Genomic DNA, 22,885 nt, shown 5'->3' with positions numbered 1-22,885 from the left:
ACTCATTACTTACCAAGTGTTTGTGCCTTGTTTGTCACAAGCTGTGCTCCCCCCACAGTTTATAAACCCCCATGTACTTAGCTACACCCCCAGTGAACCAGAAGCCATTCACTCAGCAGTCAGTTCAGCTCAGCTCAGCATAACTCATTGTCAACAGTTGAGGCTCATTCAGAAGAGTCTATCTGTCTTCATTCATATCATTGGTAGTTGAGGCTCTACAAAGGGGTCTATCTACCTCCATCATTATCTGAAGCTTCATCCACACTTAGTCAGCAAGTCTGCTTAGTCATCCATCCACTCCTGCATAACTTGTCATCAACTTGTGCCAGGAGCATATTCTATCAAAGTCCATTACTCCCAAGTACTTTTGGCTGAACACCTTCACTCTGTTCAGCATCCCCTTCTCAATCAGCATTCATTCATCTTCTCTTGCATACACCAGTCATGACTGGTTGCCTTCCCTGGCATATGGAGCAGGTATTTGAGTCCCCTGGGAAGTATGTGGATAGACCAGACTTTGCCAACTTGTTTACAGAGATGAGGGTTACCTTGAAGTCAGGTACATATAGGACATCTGAGAGGACAAAATTGTTTGTTGTGCCAGAAACCTTGGTTCACAGTGTTACTGTACCAATGCCAGTGGCCTCAACAGCAGAGCTATTGCCAAGGGTGACTGGTCTGTCAGGGTTTAGTTTCCTGAATGAGGTGAACCATTTCTGGTGATGGGCCATGTGCAATGTGGCTCCAGAGTCAATGATGATGCTTGGGGTTTTTTCAGGAGCTGGCTTGGTCAATAGGTAAGTGTGAATGTGGTTGATTAGCTTTCAGGATACAGATGCAGTAGTTACATGAGCAGAGTCCAGTGGACTGGTGTCTGGTGGTATCTTAGCCATATTTGACTTTTTGCCCTTCTTAGCTTGTCCTCCACCTGACCTTCCCTTCTGCAGCTCCTTTACCCACTTTTGGTAGAACCAACAGTTGTCAGTGCTGTGGCCAGAGCTCTGATGGTGCTCACACCATTTGTCTCCACTTGACCCCTTTACTTGAGCCTCAAGGCCAGTTTCCAGTGCCCCAGAGAGTGTCAGTTGGCCAGCCTCAGACATGATGTGAGTTTCTATCGTATCAAAGATCAACTTGTCTGGTTCAACAATGTTGATAATGGCAGAGGTGAATGCACTCCATTCTGGGGTTTTTGGTAGTGAATTGAGTAAAGTGAATGCAAGTAGTTTGGTGTCAACCACAAACTTCATGCTGGCAAGCCAGGATTCTGTGGTCCTCATACCAGTAATGTGGTTGGATATGCTGGTTGTGCCATCCCAGGTGGAGTCTAGTAATTGCTGGTACAGATAGTAGGCACTGGCAAGGTTTGAGTCTTCATGTAGCACTAACAGCATGTCATATAGGGACTTTGCTGTGGTGTGTTTTTGGGTTTTGATGAGGAGGGCATCTGATAGTTGATCTTGTATGATGCCATGTGCCTTTTCATCATGTTCAGTCCACTTCCAGAGTTCCTCTGGGTCTGGGGTGGAAGTGGGGATGCTGGTGTTTGTGCCAGACTTGGATGTAGATGTGCCAGTGCTGGTACTGGTGGCTGGGCTTGAGCCAGGTTTGAGGTCTGTGCCTAGTACAACCCCTAAGACCTTTTCATGGTGAAGTTGGACAGTGATTCAGAGTTTCCAAATCTCATAATTGTTTGGCCCTGTTAGTATGGGCAAGTCAGTTGCAGTGGTGCTAGTAGTAGCTGACATCTCAAGTAGTGAAGCTCAGGTGCCTGTTATGCTGGTGGGTCAGCAAACTGAAGGATTTTCAGGGTGGGAAAATTTTTTTGGGGGGTGTGAGTCATCTGGTGCTGTGTGAGGAGCTAGGATGCGCCCTCAGGGCTCATAACCTGACAAAAACTAAATAGAAAATAGCTAACATACAATTAGTAAGGTGTAAAATGAATACAAGGGATAACTATACCTCAGCCACTGCCTGAGTATGGGCAAGATGACTGAGAGTTTTGTAAGTGAGGGAAGTGAAGTATATATATGTGAAAACAAGCTTGTAAGAATAAGGGACAAGGGGTAAAAAGATACTAGTGGTGATACATAACCTGTCAAAAACAGAGGCACAGGAAAAAAAGGCAAGTTTGTCTAACGTTTGTCTAAGGTTTGTCAGAGGTTCATCCACTGGCCACTTATGTAACCTTGTAACTTGTTGACACCACTCATTTGCACATGTCCCACCTGTGGGCATACTTTGGATCCTATGTTAGCACAATGAGAATATTGCTTTGCCTTTGCATCCAATGACCAATTGCTCTCAGCCTTGCATCTCACACAGTCCACTCATTTTGAAGGGTTCCATCTATCAGGATCCATCAAATGCCATGTTAGCAGGTCGAGACAGTCCATATCAACCTTGCATATTGTGCAGGCTGCTCATTCAGAAGGGTTCCATTTATTGGGATCCATGGAATGCTGTTTTTGCAGGCTGACATCTTTCTTTGCATCATTATCCTATTACTAGCCATTATCTTCTTTTGTAACTCCCAAGTGAATGCTGTAAATAGCATAGCCTGCTCATTTACCAGGTGTCTGTCTATTGGGATTCATCAGTGGCTGTATTAGCAGACTCAGATGTGTTGGCCAAATCAGACTATTAATTGCATTTGCATTGGATGGCAGGTTGCTATCACATATCACACAGTCCATTCATTTGCAAAGGTTCCATCTATCAGGTTCCATCAGCTCCAGTTTTAGCAGAATGAGACCATCCTGCTATCTCATTTTTTTAAGTTTCAAGTTCACTATTCTACATCACAAAGCCATGCATTTGCTAAGCTTCTGCCTATTGGGATACATCAGCAGTTGTCTTAGTAGAATGAGATTATCCTTTGCAATTCTGTTGGCTGTCTAGCCATTATTGTCTTTTTCTCACTCTTAAATAAAGGTTGAATATACAATGTGGCAGGAGTGGTCAATTAAAATGGAAATACAAAATGACATTGTATGTACCATGGAGGAGTAAAATGATAGATGGCCTTGTTCACCCTGCTGTCCTATCTGCCCTTGTCTCATCTGCCAGAGGCCCTAAGAGATTGATGAGATTGTCACCCAATGCTTGTCCATATACCCAAATATGCAGAGCCTCCAGCTCATTAGCCATCCTGTCCAGTGTCTGCATGGTTTCATCCTGTTGTATTTGGAAATCATACATTTGATCCTCATAGTATTGGCAGTGGGCCTCAGCATCACTGAGTTGATGTTCCAAATCTTTGATTCACTCTTTGATTGTGTTGGATGTTTGTGACACCTCAGCAATTGGGGCACAGACAGGTGACAGTGTGCTGGGAGTTACAGTGGTTGTGTGTTGGACAGGTGCTGCTGTTGTCAATGGGCAGGTGTCTGCTTTGAATACAAGGGTTAACCATGATATTTAGCATAAATGTAGAGTGATCAAACATACCTGCTGCCATAGATTCCTCTACCTCCTGTGCAATGGATGGGCCAGCTTTGATGATCAAATCTGCTTGTACAGCAGCTGGGATTGGGCAGGAATCCCTGTGTTTGAATGCAGGAATACAAATCTCTGAATAAAATTTGAGTCAGTGTAAATACATGAAATTGTGAACATACTGAGTGAAGATCCCTCAGGGATTGTCTCTCCCTGGTTGGAGGGCCAAACCCTAGCATTGATGGCTTTGGAAGCCATCAAAACATGTCACTTTGGGGGATGTTCCTTTGGGCTTTTGGATTCTTGGGCCTCCATTGTTGGGGACAGACTTTGAGCTCACTTTTTTCCGCTGGCTCACAATGGATTCTGTCAAGTTGGAGCAGCAATCCCACCTTTTGCATAGCTACATTGAATCTTGCAACTGTCACATGGGAAGCAGGACTTCCCAGGGTTCTTGTAGCATTGGACCTTGCATCTGCAGCATGACTCACAGGAATGGGGGCCAGGGGAAGGCATCCTTCTGGCAGCTACAGCAGTGTGACCATATAGTCCATCCAATGGTGGACAAGGCTTGCATTTTGATTGGCCTTGAGCAGGAATGTCATCATCATTGTCGGTTTCTGCTGTTGCCTTCCTAGAGCAGGATTGACATCTGGATCAATGGGATGTCATTTTTGCAGCAGCTTTGTGCTTCTGCCTGCCTTGCACTGGTTCTTCCTTGTCATCCTCCTTCTCTGGCACCTCATCTTCACCCTCATCATCCACCTCCATCCTGTGCAAGCTCTCTGCTATCATTTGCTCCACCTCTGCCTCAGTCACTTTCCATTTTCCTTTGTCACTCATAGGCATTTTGGTCTCTTGAGTGGGTGGTGTTGGTGTTGGCACCACATGGAGCATAGGGAGGCCCAAATGGTGGCAGTTTTATTGACACTCAATGATGTCAAGCCACTTGTGGTTGGTAATGTCAGTTTTGGAAGGGGATAGGGCAGTCTTCCACTCAGGCCACAGGTGCTCAATCAAGCCAAGGTCTTCATGCCACTTTAAGAACATGTTGATGCCAATGAGGGTCATCAGAATCTCATCCATCCTAGCAATGAGGTCATGTACAGCATCCTGAATGCATCAGTTAGTGAAAAAATGTGATGATGCTATGATGCACTAGTTCATCATTTATCACCTTGATGGCACCTCTCCACTTCGCAATCTTGTCTGCCTTTCCCAGCTTTCTGCTTTCTGCAATATCCTTGAAGTAAATTTGAAGGATGCAGTTGGCCACAGCATCAAGCTCAGGCAATTTCTTGAAGAGCTTGTGAGACAATGGCAATGACATGTTTCTGATGATGAGATGATGGAGTAGTTTGACAGTGAGAGTGGTGATGGTGATTGGAGAGTGGAAGAGTCAGAGGTTAAAGACAGATGATGAGATACACAGATGTCACATTTTTTATCCCACCTATGAATGATTCCCATGGCATGACAGCAATACCAGTACAAGTCAATAATCCTGAATGCATATATGAAGCAGAGGCTCAGATAAAAATATGATGTGTTGTTCTGGAATAGCATTGCCATTTGTTTTGCATGTTTCCTGTCTGCTCCAATGGCAGAGCCTGGCTTGCAGCTACATAGACCAGCACCTGAGATTCCAACTGAATAGGCAAATCATCCAACATGAAACACAATTTATATTGGGAAATTCAGATACTCAATAGTGCAAGAGGTTCTACTTTCTTCATTTCTTGTCTTCCTGGGCCTGTCTTATATTGTGACAGGGGGATAGCCCAATTATGGATAGACCTGTCCATTTGTGGTGAGCTATCTATGATATGATGGATTGGCCCATCTTATGCAGTGCCAAGGGTTTGTAATCCTGCAATGGACAGATTGGCCCATCTTATGTTGTAACACTGGTTTTTGTTTTCCTTTATCTGTGGCCTGAGAATACCATGGATGGGCCTGTCCTTATGTAGATCCCTTTGATCTCCCTTTCTGCTGCCTGAGAATGCCTTACATGGACCATCCTTATGTAGATAGCTTGGATCTCCCTTTCTGCTGCCTAAGAATACCATACATGGACTTGTCCTTATGTTGTGACAGGGGTGCATCTTGCCAGATGGGCCCATCCATTTGTTGTGACAATATACATGATACTACTGAAGGGCCTGTCCTTACATTGTGATGCTATTTGATGATATTACTGACAGGCCCATCCATATGTTGCGACAATATAAACAATACTACTGAAGGGCCTGTCCTTATGTTGTGATGCTATTAAACAACATTACTGATGGGCCCATCTTTATGTTTTGACAGGGTACATCTTACTGGGGCTGGGCCTGCCCATAAATTGTAACAATATAAATAATACTCCTGAAGGGCCTGTCCATATGTTGTGATGCTATACATGAGATTACTGACAGACCCATCTTTATGTTTTGACAGGGTACATCTTACTGGGGCCAGGCCTGCCCATATGTTGTGATGATATAAATAATACTACTGAAGGGCCTGTCCATATGTTGTGATGCTATGCATGAGATTACTGATGGGCCTGTCTTTATGTTGTGACAATATAAATAATATTACTGAAGGGCCCATCCATATGTTGTGACTCTATTAAATGATACTAGTGACAGGCCCATCTTTATGTTTCAACAGGGTACATCTTACTGGGGCCAGGCCTCCCCATATGTTGTGACAATATAAATAATACTACTGAAGGGCCCATCCATATGTTGTGATGCTATGCATGAGATTACTGACAGGCCCATCTTTATGTTGTGACAATATAAATAATATTACTGAAGGGCCCATCTTTATGTTTCAACAGGGTACATCTTACTGGGGCTGGGCCTGTCCATATGTTGTGATGCTATACATGAGATTACTGATGGGCCTGTGTTTATGTCTTGTCAGAGGTACATCTTACTGTGGATGGGCCCATCCATATGTTGCATAATACTACTGATGGGCCCAACCTTATGTTGTGACTCTATTAAATGATACTAGTGATGGGCCCATCTTTATGTTTCAACAGTGGTACATCTTACTGTTGACAGGCCCATCTATATGTTGTGACAGGGGTACAGCTTATTATGAATGATGTGAGTCAAAGTGTGGATCAGTGGTGAAAACCAACCAAAACCAACACAAAAGACAAAAAGAGTGAGTGGTGGTGTGCCTATGTGGTACCTAGATGGCAGAACCTGTTCTTTGGGTGGGCTTTTGTGAGCTATAACACTCAAAGACAAGTGCCGAGGGTTGGGGGTGCTCCTGACAAAGAAGGAGCAGGAATGCAAGAGAATGCAATAGGGTAGACTGCTGTCAGCCTACAGAAGGATGAATGATGACTTGATTCAATGCTCTGAGCTGCACTGAGCTCAGGGAGGACTTGGAGTGAAGTAGATTGATGATAGACAATAATAAGCAAAGTAGATGACAGTTAGACCCTTAATAAAGTCTCAACTATTGAAGCTGATGGAGGATTTACTGAGTGATGATAAAAATGCAAGCAAGAGGGGCTCTCTGATGTCTTCTTCTTTTCTTTTTTTTTTTTTTGCTATCTAAGTACAGTGATTTATATACAGTACAGGGGTGTTGCCTATGGAAAACAAGGTGCAAACACTTGGTAAGTGATTAGTAACTGATGAGTAAGGAATGTAAGCAATGGGTAATTGTCTTGGAAAGCATTGGTAAGCATTGGTAACGATAAGCAAGCCAAAAGGTGAAGAATCAGTAAGCAAAGTCAAAGATTGGTAAGTATTGGCAATAGGTGAGTCAAAGACAGTCAGAATGTCAAAGTATGAGTCAAGTAATGTCAGGAACTGGGAAAGCACACTGGAATTGCATTAGGGGGAGGCTGTGTATGTCACATCTTGAAGAGATTGCTTCTAGGCCAAGGTGGGATGACAGAGAGGCAGCACTGATCTGATGCCAATATAGTACATCCAAATGTGGACAGGGTGAGTTAGATGTCAACAGGGGTCAAGCTTTGGGGGTCTGTGGGGTGACAGGAGCATAGGGGATGGCAACTTTCCCCCCCAAACCATCCTCTCAGTGAAGCAAATAAAAACTTCATGAATGAGGCTCTGTTGGAAGGGAGGATGAAGGGGGAGTGTCTTCTGCTGTATCTTGCAACAAGGAGGCAAGATGTGCATCATACTTGTCATGGATGCAATCAGGGAGAGTGGAGAACAGTAGATTATACTGTAGCTGTCACAATCTTGGAAGAATGACAGACAAGACTGGTATGAAGACATTGCAGGGAAGGATCCATATGCTTCTTGGACTGGAGAGACTGAAACAACCACATAAGACCTTTCCAAGCAAATGAAAGACCTGAGGCAACCAAAGAATGTCCTCCTAGAGGTCACACTGACAAAAATAACACACTGTCCAAGCTGGATGGGCTGAGAGGGTGCAGACAAGGGTGGGATGTACCAGGATGCCTCAGGATGGAATCTAGTAGGATCTCCTGGTAGATATATGTAGCCATGGTCCCTAGAAAAGGGGACAAGCAAAATGATTGATGTGGAGGCAGCCATATCAGAAGAATTAGCAAAATGAGCATCTTTTGGAGGGAATGCTGTAGAAATGTGTGGAGTGTGCAAATCCTTTCCAATCTTGGAAGGTAGGATTGCATGGCTGAGCACTACAAGCAAGTGTGTGAATGGTCTCAGTATCTGCAGAAACAGCAAAGATATGTTGAAAATTGGAATGCCATACACAGGCACTTAAGAATTTTAACTGGCACTTAACTTGCTCCCTTTCTTTTTCTTTGGCACTGACAGCTCATTCTTGTGTGAGGGATGATGGCCAAGATTTCTGGCTGTCCTTCTTCACCTGAGGGCTATGGTCTTCATCCCCATTCATCAGCTGTATCCATGTCCACCTCACCAAACACCTTTGGTGTGTGACACTGCCTTGATGTTGTGACAGGGGTGTAACCTACCAGGATGGGCCCCTCCATGTCTTACAGCAACTCAGTATACTTAATTGGTCACAGGCCCATCTAAATGTTTCAACATCCTTACCCACCACAGGCCCTCCCATATGTTGTGGTAATGCACTTACAGGCCCATACATATGTTGCTCTCACTTTAGTCCCTCAGGCCTGTCCATGTGTACTGGCTAATCTATTTAGGTGGGCCCATCTTGGGGTCTATATAAGTGCTGGTGTTTTGGCACTGTATGAATAGGTAATAGATAGTACCTAGAATCAGTAATAGTCAGTGATGGGTGAGATTTGTGCTCAACCCAAAAGGGAGGTTCTCACTGGAGAAAAGAAGTGTAGTAAAAGTGTAAAAATGCGAACTGAAATGAATACTTAGTTCTGCCTGTCTAATACCTCTTGCCAGTCCTCCTGGCCCTTTGGGTACTCCCCAAAGTAATAATTCTAACTTCAAAAACTTGCCAAAATGTGAGACAAAATCACCCTACTACTGAGGGCCTGTGACATGGAATTTTTGTATGGCAAACTGAACTTGTGTGAACACAGCACACATGCTTAGTCAGCAATGCAGCTGCTTGCCACCAAGTCCAGTGGTACAAAAATGAAAACAAAAGCAAGAAATAAAACAAGTCCCTCAACCCCTAAACTCCTGACCAAGACAACTTCTCCTAGGGAACTCAAACCTGTTCCCTGCATCCAAGGGGTGGTTTAGAACTCAACTGTCCTTGGTCGCTCTCATCCTCACATGAGCATCCTCACCCTCGCACCTGCTTCCCTCAACTTCACCATGCCTCCCTCACTCTCTAACTTCTTGAACCTTGCACCTCCAAACACAGCTCCTTCCACCCAGAACCACCACCTGGCCTCTCGAACACGCACCCTGCTTCTCGAATCCCTCACCCTCCTCGCAGACGATCCCTTCGACCCTCAATTACTCCACAGCCCCCAAGTTCCTCGAACTGAATGACCACAGAGGTAACTCTGAGCATGCGAGCAAGTGAGTAATAAATCGAGTGCGGAGCGAGTCAAAGACTGCTCTTTGAGGCAGTCTTTGCATGAAACAGTAACGCGGTGTAATGCAGTGCTGCAGCTGGTACAGCGGAGGTTGGCCTTTACGAGGCAGTTTGACCACATATATGTACCTAAAAAAAACTCCTGCTCAGTCATGTTCTCACCATCCTTATATGCATGTGCTCTCGACTCCTGTTGTCCTTACGACAATCTAGCACATAAGAAAAGTGAAAGAAAATTGAAACTAGATGTCAGGGTGAGTAGAATCACCCGAAGACTAGTGCAACTCGGTTGAACAAAGTTGCACAAGGTAAAATTCGTATTTAAGAAAACTATATATCAACACGCTCACTGGGACTTTTGCTATACTGTCCTCTTCATTCTCATTTTCGCAGCCTCAGCCCTCTGCGCATGCACGCACTCAATTCCTTGTACTTTGTCTGGCACTTCGTCTGGGGGCCGAAGCCCTTGCGCTAAGTGTCGCCGAGCGACTTTGAGCCGTCCGTCTTTGCTTGCTACTTTTTCAACCCTAGACACAAAGAACACTGACGTAGTATATGTTCGAACTAAAATAAAACCCGTCACCTTTAGTCTGTAGACTCTCGAGCTTCCTTCGAAGATAGGACTTCGACCACGACGGGTGTAGGCACCAACTTCGTTTGCCATTGACCTCGAGAAGCTCTCACAGTCGAGGTTTGTCTCCACAATACAACAGCTATCTCCTTTCGCCAGTGAATCTTCGTGCTTGGAGCTGTTGCGATCGAACGCTAAACAAAAGCCATCGCTCTCTTCGTAGTCTATCCTAGAACAGCAAACTTGTAATTGAAACATCAAGAAGATGAGTAGAAACTTCAAGTGCTCGCGCTCCGCTTGTGAATCCATGTTGTCTTCTCCTTCAGTTGTCCGTGGTTGCGCACTGAACCGAGCTACAGTAGCTGCCATGAAACCAATTGAAGTAGTGAGTTGGAAGTGGTTCCACACTTCGTCACATATCTTAGCACTGCAGATTCGTAAGTAAATCGCCACAAAAACAAAAAACAAAAACAAGCGCTCAAGCTCTGTGCATGAACCCATGCCGCCTCGAACGTGCTGCACGCAACGTTGTCGTCCTAGCCAGCTCCACCCTTCTCCAATGTTCATGGCTGCATACAGAGCTCCTTTCGTGATCTTGTGTCGGCTCGAACGCCGTTCTCGTACTCCTATATGCAATTGAACTTGGCCACAGTCATCAGGTAGTCTGGAACAGTGAAGTCGTAAGTAGGGTAACTCGATGCAAACACTGAACAATGAGCTGTTGCGCTCGCCTTGTATGGTCCCAACATCTCCCGCTTGTGCGTCCTCTTCTGCCACCAAAGGCCATCGTTGTAGTTCAAACAGCATCCTTTGTGCTCGCTTAATTGTATGTTCATGCATCCTTTGCTTGAAATCTGTTGTAGACCCTTGCACCACGATCGCCATTCATCGTAGGTGTCTCCATTGAACGACCCCTCCTATTTCGCGCAGCTGTCGATCCGCGTCAAGCCTCGCTGTCGTCACTGGTGTTCGCCACCGAGGCTCCCAGCCTTCATCATCGAATGTCTCGTTCTCTTCGGCATTGCGCTGTAATGTTGGCGCTCTTCGTCTCGAGTACCATACCCATTCTCTCCACTCATCATAGCATCGCCATGCCGCATCGCATCGCTTTGCATCGATAGTCTGCTGTCCCTTCTCGTATGTCACTTCCCATTCTCGAACCCTAGCCGCCTGGACAGCGCTCATACTCCTTCGTATATATCGAGTTTTCCTACAACAACACAGTAGTAAGTGAAATGGCACAAAGTAAAAGAGAACAAAGGAGCTATTGAGCTCGGTGCGTGAATCTCCTATAGTTCTCCTCCATCGAATGACTTCTGCTGCTTCAAACGACCATCAACTGGTGGTGCACCGTAACACCATCGATTGGACTCCCATCAACTCCCGTGCTCGTTCGTATGTATTCGGTATCTCTAAACTCAATAGACTTTGCTCGTATTCATCACATAGTCCTGTAATGTCCCAGAAATAAAATGCTTCTCCACTTGCGACACAGAACACCTGTCCTTCGATTCGAAAATGGATGAAGGGGTGCTCAAGTCCATGTGGGTCAAATGAGGTGTTGAACGCAGATAGGATGGACCCAGCGTTGGGTGTGGGTGTGACATAGGGACCAAGTGGCTGCACGGAGCTGCGTAACCCGCAGTGATACTTGGTTGCAGCATGTATAGGAGGGAGAGCGCAGTGTGAGAACTTGCGGAGTTTTGCTGTCGCACTCTCGGGGTAAGGTTCAGGTTCACTCGATGCAGTAGAGGAGTAAGAACAAGGATTATACACGTCGAACGGCCTGTGCGAATAGGATGTTCGTCTGTCGACCTCCACGACGCCGGTGCCATTAAATACGGCACTTGCAGAACTCGTGTAGACGAGCCTACAGACACCAGCCGCAATAGCTGCATCGATGACGGCTCGGGTGCCCTCGACGTTGACCTTGATGTAGACGGAGGGGTGTTTCGTGCCTCGCTGTAGTAAGGTAGCGTGTACAGTACACATAGTGGCCGACGTGTTCAACATATCCAGCATGTCCCGATCGTCTACAATGTCTCCCGAATAAAACGAGACATCATGATGTCTCTGTACAATATCCAGCGTGGAGACAGGGTCTCCCTTCGCCAACTGTTCGATGATTCGTCGACCCATAAACTCACTTCGATCGGCAGTAAGGTAAGCGTCTTCTCCTTGAAGGGACGTGGTCGCAGGTCGTCCTGATCCGGACCTTCGTACTGTAGGCGCGTCGACACTCGAAAGTTCGTTGATACTCTGTAAAAATTCACATTCCCTAAAATGCGGTGGCTGTAAGCAAAACGGTCTAAGAAGATAACTAAAACTTGGGCTGTAGAGCCCACTCAGTGCGGTCTCGATACTCCTTGCATGTTGTGTATCCCGCCGCGACTTCAAATCTCGCCCTCGTGTTGCTACTCGTGCTAAGTCTTGTGTGCAAGTCCACCAAGTCGCTTCGAATTTGTTTCCGGAGTCATATCGTAGTCGTCGTACTTGTATCACTGTAAGTCGACACGTACTCTCTTCTAACCTGTCGTCTACTCTTTGTTCGTAGTCCATCGTAGACTCATGCACTGCGATTGCCATTCGACGTAGATATTTGTCTTCCTTGGTGGTCTCTGTCGTGCTCCGTTTCCTTCGGACGGCTGTTCTTGCCTTGCGCAGCCTTCGATCTGCATTAATCGCTGTCATCATCACCAGTAATCGCTGTAGCTTCTGTACGATATTCTGCAGAAATTTGTATTCCCTAAAACGCAGTAGCTGTAAGTAAAACGGCTTAAAGGAAAAGCTAAGACTTGGGCCTTCGAGCCCACTCGGCATGGCTTCGATGCTCCTCGCATCTCGCGCATCTGGCTGTGACTTCGAAAGTCGCTGTTGTAGATCGAACCATAGTCGTTGCGCTTGATTCGCTGTACCTCCGTGCAACCCTTGTTCGTAGTTTGTTGTGGATTCTTGAACAGCGATTGTGGGGATGTAGGTCGTACTTCGTCTCGTATATCCGTTTTCCCTAGAGTAGGATAGCTGTAAGTAAAGCGCGATGAAATCAAAGCAAAACCTTGAGCCATAGTGCTCAGTATCTGCGTTCATCACGCCTCGTCTCCATCGAACAACTGATCCAGTGTTGCGTGGCCTTCGATCCACGTCGGGTTTTGTCGTCACCGTTCGTACTACTGCCATCATCGCCAGCAGGTGTCGCTCCACCTCTTCGCCATCACCCTTGAATGGCTCCTTCTCTTCTTCAATCTCGCACTGTGACGTTAGCGCTCCTTTCCTTGGGTACTGTACCTGTTCTCCCCACTCGTTGTAACCTTCGACTGTACCGATCTCGCGTATCCATTCTGTATCCCGAGTCCTGTCGACACATAGTACTTGCACCATGCTACTCTTGCCTTCGTTCCGAGCTCCCGTCGCCACCTGTAGTCGTTCGTGCTTCCTTCGTACTTCGAAATGCGACCCTCCTTGTCCATAGTTATCGCGTACTCTAGAATAACGTAGCTGTGAGCAAAATAATACGAAACAAAGGCAAAACCTTGAGCCGTCGAATGCAGCAATCAATATCCTTCGGCTATCTCCCTGTTGAGGGACTTTTCTCGCCTCAAAACGCCATCCATCGATGTCAGAACCCAGCGCCGTCGTACTTAGATTGCTCGGGTGTCGTTGTGTACACTGCACGACTGCTTGTAACTCATCGTCGGGCGCCTTTTCGCTTTGTCCAGCTCGCTCGCCCCATTCGTAGTAGCACCGTCGTATCGCATCGCATATCTTCGCACCGACTCTCCATTGTCTCTTCTCGTAGGTTGCTGTGGTCTCTCATATAGCGATCGCTGGAACACCGGTCACATCTCGTCGTAGATAACTGTTCTCCCTATATAAACCTAGGTGTAAGTAAAGCATCCTGAAGTAAAAATGAAATGTCGAGCTATTGAGCTCGCTCCGTGTGATCCCCATGTCTCTCGCATGTTGCGCGTGCTCTCGTATCCTCGACGGTCGCGGTCGTGGTTCCAACGGGAGTCTCGGTACTCGTTCCGCAGTATGTTCGCGCGTCTTTCGTTCGTAGTATGTCATGGATTCCCGCGCTGCGATCACACTTCGTCGTAGATATCTGTCTGCCCTAGAATAACAAAGATTTAAGTAAAGCGTCCTAAAACCAAACTGAAACCTCGAGCTATCGAGCTCTGTGTCCGCATCCGTTGCGCTTTGCCTCCATCGAATGGCCATTGTGGCCTCGCACAGCTGTCGATCTGCATCAAGTCTTGTCGTTGTCGTCGTCGCTTGTGTCGTTGTCGCTCCTGTGGCTGTTGCTGTCGCTAGTTTCGAGCCTTCGGTCTGCTGTGTTTCCTCATAGATCGTCGTAGTCCCTCGTATCGCAGTCGCTTGGATGTAGCTTGGATGTCGTCTCGAATAGCCGTTTTCCCTAGTGTAGAATAGACGCAAGTCGAACGTTCCGATTTCGAAACGAACCTGTGAGCTGTCAAGCTCTGTACCCGCGCTCGTCGCGCATCGTCTCCATCGAATAGTTGATCTAGCGTCGCGCGGCCTTTGATCTGTGTCACGCATTGCCACCGCCGTCGTTCTTTGTACCGCGGTCGTCTGGGCATCATTCGGCCTTCGTCGTATATAGCCATTTTCCCTAGGACAGAGTAATTGTAAGCAAAACGCTATGGAATCAGAACGAAACCTTGGGCTGTCGAGCCCAGTACCCGCGCTCGGGGCACCTTGTTCCCATCGAACAGTACAGTCGATCTCGACTGGCCATTGACCTGCGCTAGGTCTAGTCGCCGTCGTCGCTATCTCGCTATTTGCTGCCGTTGTCGCTCTTGTCATCGTCGCTGTCGCTCGTAGTTGCGGTAACTTCCACATGGTACCTTGTTCGCCCCATTCTTCGTATCCTTCGATCGCTGCGATCTTGCGTAGTTGGCCTGTAATACTAGATGCGTCAGTACACAGTACTTGAGTGCGCGTGGCCACGACGCGCAGAGCGGTCACGTGACTCCGCTTAGTCAACACCGCAGGACTTTCTGCACAAGTCCTAATACCGAGTGCGCGCGTTGATACCCCCGACGAACTCCTGAATAAAATATATATTGCCGACACCGCACGGCCGCAGAACATTTCAAGTGCGAGGTCGTCCACTATGACGCTGCATCTGTAACATTAAACAAACAAAAATAAAACAGCTGATTGCGCGACTTTTGCAGTAATGCGCAGAAAATTTGCAGGTGGCTGTGCCCACAGCTACTGACTAAGCAGGGCACGTGCACGGGAGAGCGAGTGAGTCAGGGCTACACGCACTCCTCGCCCGTTCCTCGGGACTCGTTTCGATGCTACTGTACATAACCCATGTAATAATGGGTATTTTGCCAAGAAACGGGCCCAAATTCGCTAGGCCAGTGATGACTTGTGGCGCGGAGTGCGGTCACATGAATTTGCAGGTGGCGATGCCGTGGGAATTTCCCGAAGGAGCAATCCCGCCACCGGGCGGGAGGGGCGGGGAGGGGGTCGAGCATTCGAGCGGGCCCTGTGGGGCATCACGGCCTCGTGGATTGGGCGGGATGACTGGGGAGGGTGCCGACGAACTGTGTTCACGTCCTGCCTACGTTTATCTATTTTATCTGCCCTCCTAGCTAGTGCAAAGTGGTACAAGGTGGCTGTGTTAAAAATTATGCAGGGGTAGTATAAAAAGTTGCGCAGGAGCAGTGCTGCCAAAGTCGCGCAATCAGCTGTTTTATTTTTGTTTGTTTAATGTTACAGATGCAGCGTCATAGTCCACCCTCGCCGCGTGCTTCAACATTTCGACTTGCAGAATTTCTTCCGGCGGCTTCCTTCTTGCAATAACCTTCGACTTGGTACGATTCGTGCATTGCAACATTCCGTGTGAGTCAACAACCTCTTCGTCTGCCAACCTTTTCGCCTCCGGACTGCCTGCGAGCATTTCGAGCTCTTCGACCTTGACTCTTGTGGGCTTCGTCTGTTCTTCGAACCTTTCTGCTTCAAATTCGAGTGGAATCTTCGATACAAGTAACTCGTCCACCAACTGTTGCACCTCTTTGCTGACCGAGGGAGCTTCGATGGTGTCTTCTTTAAGACTTCGGTATCTTAATTCAAAAGTATCAGCAGCTAGTTGAGAATTTCGGTGAGAACAAAATGAAAAACTCCTTCGAGCACCATCACTCGTCTCAAATTCGAATGGCAACTTCGTCATGAGTGGTTCTTCCACTACTACTGGTTTGACCTGTTCGAGCTTTGCTGCTTCTTGTAATTCCATAGTCAATCGTTCGTTCGTACTCAAGGAAAACTCCTTTGTCTCAAAACCTGGCATTTCTGCCATCTCGTCGAGGTTGCCTGGGCTTGGGCCTTTGCTCCTTGTCTTCTCGGATGGACTCTGTGGCTGTGCATGACTCATCGACACCATCATCGGCACTTGCTCACACTCCATGTACTCTAGTAATTCCACAGACCCCTGCATATCAGTCGTCAGCGAGTCATGTGTAGAAGTAACTGGAAAACACTTCGTAGGCCATTGCCACTTGTCCGAACTAGGTCCCTGACTGTTCTGTGGTCTGTAGTAGTCTTCTGCGCTCGTTCGTGCTTGCTCCGAGCGAAATCCCTTCCGAAGTAGTCTTGTAGCCATGAACGTTACTTGTTGCATGGTGTGACGGTCGCAGGACTTGGTCACACTAGTAAGAGTGTTTCCGTCAAAAGGTCTCAAGCGTCGTTCGTCAGAACTGACCAAGGGTCTCTCGATAAAAAACTGCCCCCTCCTACCTACTACATGAGTCTTTATATACCTACATACACAAAGGACTGTACCAAAGAGGAAGTATCTATTGCACAGAGGAATGGGAGAAACGAAGAGCAATGGCAAGAACACTTGCCTTTATTCAGAACAGTAGTAGCGTTTGATGAACTTGTTAAGTTTTGAGAAGGGCTCAGTTGTCGAGTAGACAAGTGAAGAATGAATTGTTGGTGATAATTCAATAGGGATTGAGGAAGAAATCCCTGAGTTTATATACATGAGTAGATACACACGGACCAGTAGCATAAAAGGAAACTACTACTCAGTATAGTAACAAATAGTGCAGAAGGTCATGGAATATGACGTATAATATGATGTCACTATGACATCATTGTGGAGCTGATTGCTAAGGAATGTCACATGACAGATAACGTGTTGATACACATGTAATTCTAGATCAGTCTAGATGTCGGAACTATTAGAATATTTCCAACACTCCCCCTCGCTCTAAAATGGTAAGGTGATAAGACCCATTGACAAGCGATTAGTTTCGAACTTTTGCCAGGTTAACGATTTTGTAAGACCGTCTGCTTTTTGTTTGTCAGTTTGAACGTATTCAATACTGAACAAATTATTTTGAACACATTCACGAACGAAGTGCCATTGGACGTCGATATGTTTTGAGCAACTGTCCGATACAGGATTCTCATGCATATAAGCGAGCTCCCATATTATCGCAGTAAAGAATTAGTCTTCTCGGTCTTGAGTTTTAGTTCATCAAATAGCATTGAAAGCCATTTGATTTGTCTGGCAGCATCACATAAAGCCATATATTCAGCTTCAGTGGAGGAAAGTGCAATAGTCTTCTGTTTCCGAGATCGCCAAGAAATGAGGGAATTGCCAAGATACATGGCATAACCGGTAGTAGAATGACAGTGTGTCTTTATTTGCAGCCCAATCAGAATCTGCAAAGCCATAGATTCGAGATTCCAGTCCCTGAATAGTATAAAGCCAATTTTGGAGTAGATGCAATATAGCGAAACTATATGCAAGGCTTTATTTCGGATGATCTTCAGTAGGATTTGCCATATATTGAGACATGCGAATAACCACAAAGGCAATATCGGGACGAGTACCAAGAGCCATATAGAGTAACAACCCTATTATTGACTGGTACTGTGACCGAAGAGAAGATGTGGCTTGATAATCTGATGGTGCTTTTTCCGGTTGGTATCCTGAGGGTAATGGAGTGCAAACATTTCGAGCAGTCTCCATATTAAATCATTTGATAACCTTTTTGACATAAGGTATCTGGTCGAGATAAATTTCTTTCTTCGACCTATCTCGGTGAACTTGAATGCCAAGATATTCCTTGACTTCACCAAGATCTTGAGATTCCCATTTCTTCATAAATTGTTCTTTCTTGGCTTTAAGAAGACATTTGTCCGATCCTAGAAAGAGTCCATCGTCGACATAGACGAGAAAAATGATGATTCCAGCTTTGGATATGTGGATATAAATCCCAGCATCCACTTTTGAATGAATATAGCCCATGGTGAGTAAAGATTGATGTAGGGCTTTATTCCATGCCAATGCAGCTTGCTTTAAGCCATAGAGGGCTCTAAGCAACTGATAAATCTTGTGTTCTTGACCTGAAACTTTGAAACCTTCTGGTTGCTCCATATAAATTTCTTCATCAAGATTGCCATATAAGAAGGCAGTTTTAACATCCAGGGCTTCTGTTTCCCAATTCCTTTGGGCAGCGAAAGCGAGTAAGATTCAAACAGTTTCGAATCGAGCCACTGGAGAGAAGGTATCTTCAAAGTTGGTACCAAATTCTTGTGTAAAGCCTTTAGCCACAAGACAAGCTTTATAACGACCATCGCTTTTGATAGCGAAAACCCATCGACACTTTACAGGTTTCTGATCTCTGGGAGGATCCACCAAGGTCCATACTTGTCTTTCTTCAATAGACTTTAATTTGTCCTTCATAGCGTCGAACCATTTCTTTTGTAAATCGGGAGACAACTTGAGTACATCTTTATAATGTTCCAGTGATTCTTTGATTCGAGCAGCCAATGCAAACTCGAAAGGATGCATTTCCAATTGTTGGTCTGGCATGCCTTTTGGAGAATCAGGAGTATCCAGAAGTGGAGTAAGTGGAGAAAGAGGAGTTTCGGAGTAGTTCCTTGTGGATGTTCAGTCCACTGTCAAGGAACTGCAGGAGGAATCATTGCAGGAGGTAACCTCGGAGAAGGAGGTCTTCTTTCCTCTGCTTGAGATCTGATAAACTCCCTGGTTTGTTGAGCATGACGCTCAGCATTACAAATCCACTGTTGTGCTTGATCCTGATTTTGTTGAATATCTCTTTCAATCTGGACTGGAGGTCGATCTCCATAGATGTTTCCAGGACGAGATACTGGTATAAAACAATGTTTTGGACGAGGTTCTCTGTCATCGGCAGGAGGATGAGCTCTGCGAACATTACGCGAGTCTCCTTGAATAAATTCTGGTTGATGAGGATGCCTAAGATGAGGAGGGTCGACTGGTGGTACAGCAGCAGGTGCTCTTCTTTGTTGTTGAGCTTCAGGCTGGTCCACAGCTCTCTGCTGTGGGTTTGGTTGTGGTGGAGTATTAGGATGAGGTGGTTGCTGGTGATGAGTCGGCGATTGGATTTGATCAGGATCCAGTAACGAATGTAGGCTTTCTGTATCGGAAACAGATGATTCATGGTCATCTTCGGTATCGGGGTCAAAGGTTTCAGATTTTGAATGACCAGAGCAAAAGGGAAAAGAGTCTTCTACGAATTTTGCAGTATGAGAAAGAATAATCTTTTGTCCATGTAAGAACCGATATCCTTTTGTATTAGGCTCATAGCCTAAGAAAATCATTTCGACTGCATGAGGTTCCAATTTATCTTTTTGTTGTTCTTTGGGAACCCATACAAAAGCTTTGCAGCCAAAGGTGCGAAAATAGGTGATATCCAGGATTTTTCCTAAGAAAAGTTCAACCGGAGTCTTGAAAGTAATCCTTTTAAGAGGAGTACAATTGTACACATGAAGTGCACAGTCAAAGGCGAAGTTCCAGAAGCGTTTAGGAACACAAGCATGATGTCGAATGGTCCCAGCTTTTTTGGAAATAGTCCGATTAAAGCGTTCTGCATGACCATTTTGCTTGTGGTTGGTCGGCAATTGATAATTGATGGGTAATTCCACGCGAAGAAAGGAGCGCCTTGAAAGTAGAACCCATAAATTCTCCCCCTCGATCCGAACGGAGCGCAAGTAAATGATGCCCAGTAGTATTTTGCATAGACACCATCCAATTGGCAAAAGCAGTATAAGTATCGGATTTGTTGCGAAGGTAGAGACAGAAACCGTAGGATGAATAGTCATCCAAGAGGGTTAGATATATTTGGACCGAAAATAAGATTCGACAGGTAATTCAAGAAGGTCAGCATGAACCAACTCGAGAGGCTTGGTAGCTCATGTTCCATGATGGTTTAAAAGCTTCAGAAGAAAGTTTGCCCTGTGCGCAACCTTTGCAAGAGGTAATCTCCCCCTGTATTTGTATATCTTGTTTCAGGCCTAATCATGCGAATATGTCTGAGAACTGCTTGTGCAGGGTGACACATGCTGATTATGCCAGAGAGACTCTTGTGTATCCTTGACCAAAGGGCAAAGGACCCCAAAAGCAGTGGTAGGTGGAAGTGGTACACCCACAAACCAATGTAGAGGTGAAGTCGGTGAAGCTACTTTTGCTTCAAGGACAATCCTGGCCATTTGGTGCTCTGATAGTCTCGCCAGTAAGTGTCACTGTGCTCCTATACCATGTTATTGAGGAGTGCATTTCGTAGAACATAGTCGCTTTGAGAACAAAGGACTGTAAACGACATTATGTAGTGGTAGGTTACTGCCATTTTCCAGGCGAATAACCACTGTTCCTTGACCAAGAAGTTGAACCTTTTTTGTGCCTGCAGTAGAGGCCAAAGGTGGATTTTTAAACTCTCGATAAGTCAAGAAATCAGTTTTAAATGGAGTCACATGATGTGATGCTCCAGAATCCAACATCCATAAAGACTCACCCTTTGGTAGGTTCTTTTTTAGATTCGCATATGACATCGGCACACCCAAAGGGGTAACAGTCATAAGAATCGAAGGCATGACCATCGAACTGCATGGGTAAATACCCAGAGGCAGATTCAGTTGGGATCATACTCGATGTCTGGATTATGCTTTATAGCGAAATGGTTTACATACAGGATTTTCTGGCACAGATTTGTGAAATTGAGATAAGGACATAGGGCGATTCTTCTTTTTAGAAGAATTTTTAACTAATATGGATTTTTGGAGAGACTCTCTGTCTCTACTATTCTGTCCTCGAAATCGAGGGGAAGAGAGATTAAAAGTCCGTTGTTGTGCCTGAGATGCATCGCCATTATCCTTAACATTCCGGTTCTCCACCAAGTTCTTGCCAGCCAAAATGGAATTTCCCACTCGTACTGAGGGTTCGAGGGAACCACTTGTACATGTCCTGTCCTGCTCAGCAGGGGGAAGGGAAATCTTCCTTGGATGAGAGTCCGAGTACTTCCATTGCTTCGGTTCCTGAAGGGAAACCTCCAGCAGGTTGCAAGTTGTGGCTGCTTGGCGACAAACAGAACATTGGCACAGATTAGAGCTGGGAATGTTAACACGAATCTTGACTGACTCAACTTGATCCAGCTGGAAATTTTGAATTTCCTCCAGATACCAAGGAGCAAGATTTCCGGTTGTGACATCAACTGGATAATTGGGGGAATCCCCAACAGATTCCATTGCCATTGTTAAATCCTGGTGAGTTAAATCAGGATCATACATCTCGGTGTCAGTTATGACATGTTGTCCAAGATAGGTATTGAGGTCATTAGAGTAGACTCGTTCAACCAGAGTAGAATCCAGGAGAGAATACTTGGGAGAGGGTTCGCGGTGCAGAATTTCGAGAGCATCAAGCTCCAAATCGAAATTAAAGTTTTCAGCAGCATTTTCGAAGTTTTGTTGATCTGGGTAGACATCCCAAGATCTAGAGTTCGGATCGTAAGAACCCTCTGGGAGTTCTTCAATATAGGCAGCATCAATTGCTTCTGTGCCTTCTACTTCGAGATTGTGGGCTTGGGCTTTGCCCTTGCCTCGGCATCTGTTCTGGCTTCGGCCATGAGAACCAGAACCTTGCTGCTGTTGTGGAGTATAGGGAGTATAACCTCCACGACCTCCGCAACCTCTTCCGCAACCTCCACGGTAACTGTGAAAGGATCCTGATCCAGATCCAGATTGATGATCAGAAGTATTATGTCTGCCTCTGCAAATTTGGCACAGTGGCGGTTTATTCATTCGTGCCAGAAGGGAATTTGATTCTTGTTTAACCTGGGTAGATGAAGACCCAGATTTATCCTGTTGTGGAAGCATAGTTTTGCCCGATTTATGGGCCCAGACTTCTTTCATGCGAGGTATTACGGTATTGGGAGAAAGTTGATTGGCAGCAATAGAGGATAGAATATTGACTGGAGCTTGTTCCCAAGCTTGCATCATTGAATGGACTAAAATTAGCGCTTTCATCTTGTCATTTAGGGCAATGCCCTGAGCACTGATGGCCGTGATGAGCATTGTTATCTCTGCGATTTTGGCCATTATGTCATCCTTTGGTTTAATTTGAATGCAAATGAGTCGCTGGAATTCCATGAATGTAGTCATGGCCGAAGGAGTTCCGTATGCGTTTAATAACGCAGTCCATTTCAAATGAGCAGTTGCTTGTCTGTCAATTGACATTGCGATCATCGGATCGCAGTAAAGCGTCAGAATGCCTTGGGCACGTGTATCAGAAGTGACCCAGGCAGCAATGTCTGCAGCGGGACTACCAGCTGCAGGACATGCAACAGTGCCATCAACGATTCCCATAATACCAAGAGTTTGCATGTAAGCCTTCATAAGAACCGACCAAGAGGCATAGTTCAAGCCATTAAGCTTGGGGATCTGCTTTGAAAGACCTTTGGACATCTAGTGTCAAAAGTCCATAAGCAGATGTTTGTATAAGAACGAGTGAGTCGGATGAGTATGGATGGATGGAGGATTTAATTCATGATTCCGATTCCTTTTGGGTCTGTGAGCAGATGCTCTAGCAGCTTGAGATGGTCAGCGTCGATGGGC

The 22,885-nt window shown here is 45.8% G+C and overlaps 3 protein-coding genes across 3 annotated transcripts; all 3 read right to left on the bottom strand.

Annotated features, from left to right (window-relative positions):
• Positions 1-11,308: 11,308 nt before the first annotated feature.
• Positions 11,309-12,532, bottom strand: F5J12DRAFT_729306 (3-beta hydroxysteroid dehydrogenase/isomerase family-domain-containing protein; the record flags this gene model as incomplete). Its single annotated transcript, XM_051741945.1, has 1 exon — positions 11,309-12,532. The coding sequence occupies one exon, from the start codon at positions 12,530-12,532 to the stop codon at positions 11,309-11,311; it is 1,224 nt and encodes a 407-aa protein (XP_051594225.1).
• Positions 12,533-13,567: 1,035 nt separating this feature from the next.
• F5J12DRAFT_77022 (uncharacterized protein) lies at positions 13,568-14,904 on the bottom strand. The gene has a single exon (XM_051742237.1). It carries the CDS (start codon positions 14,831-14,833, stop codon positions 13,784-13,786), a length of 1,050 nt encoding a protein of 349 aa, XP_051594224.1. The 5' UTR covers positions 14,834-14,904; the 3' UTR covers positions 13,568-13,783.
• Positions 14,905-15,038: 134 nt separating this feature from the next.
• Positions 15,039-16,604, bottom strand: F5J12DRAFT_916321 (uncharacterized protein; the record flags this gene model as incomplete). Its single annotated transcript, XM_051749194.1, has 2 exons — positions 15,039-15,106; positions 15,744-16,604. Coding segments are annotated over 2 exons (927 nt in total), but the record flags the coding sequence as incomplete, so codon positions are not given.
• Between the last annotated feature and the right edge of the window lie 6,281 nt (positions 16,605-22,885).

Source organism: Pisolithus orientalis (genome assembly GCF_024613125.1).
Source record: "Pisolithus orientalis strain OTSU chromosome Unknown F5J12scaffold_122, whole genome shotgun sequence".
Taxonomy (NCBI): domain Eukaryota; kingdom Fungi; phylum Basidiomycota; class Agaricomycetes; order Boletales; family Pisolithaceae; genus Pisolithus; species Pisolithus orientalis.
This window is presented reverse-complemented; position numbering and strand designations above follow the sequence as displayed.

Bases quoted from the DNA above. Each gene is read 5' to 3' on its own strand.
- F5J12DRAFT_77022 (XM_051742237.1), bottom strand. From the start codon at position 14,833: ATGTGGAAGTTACCGCAACTACGAGCGACAGCGACGATGACAAGAGCG.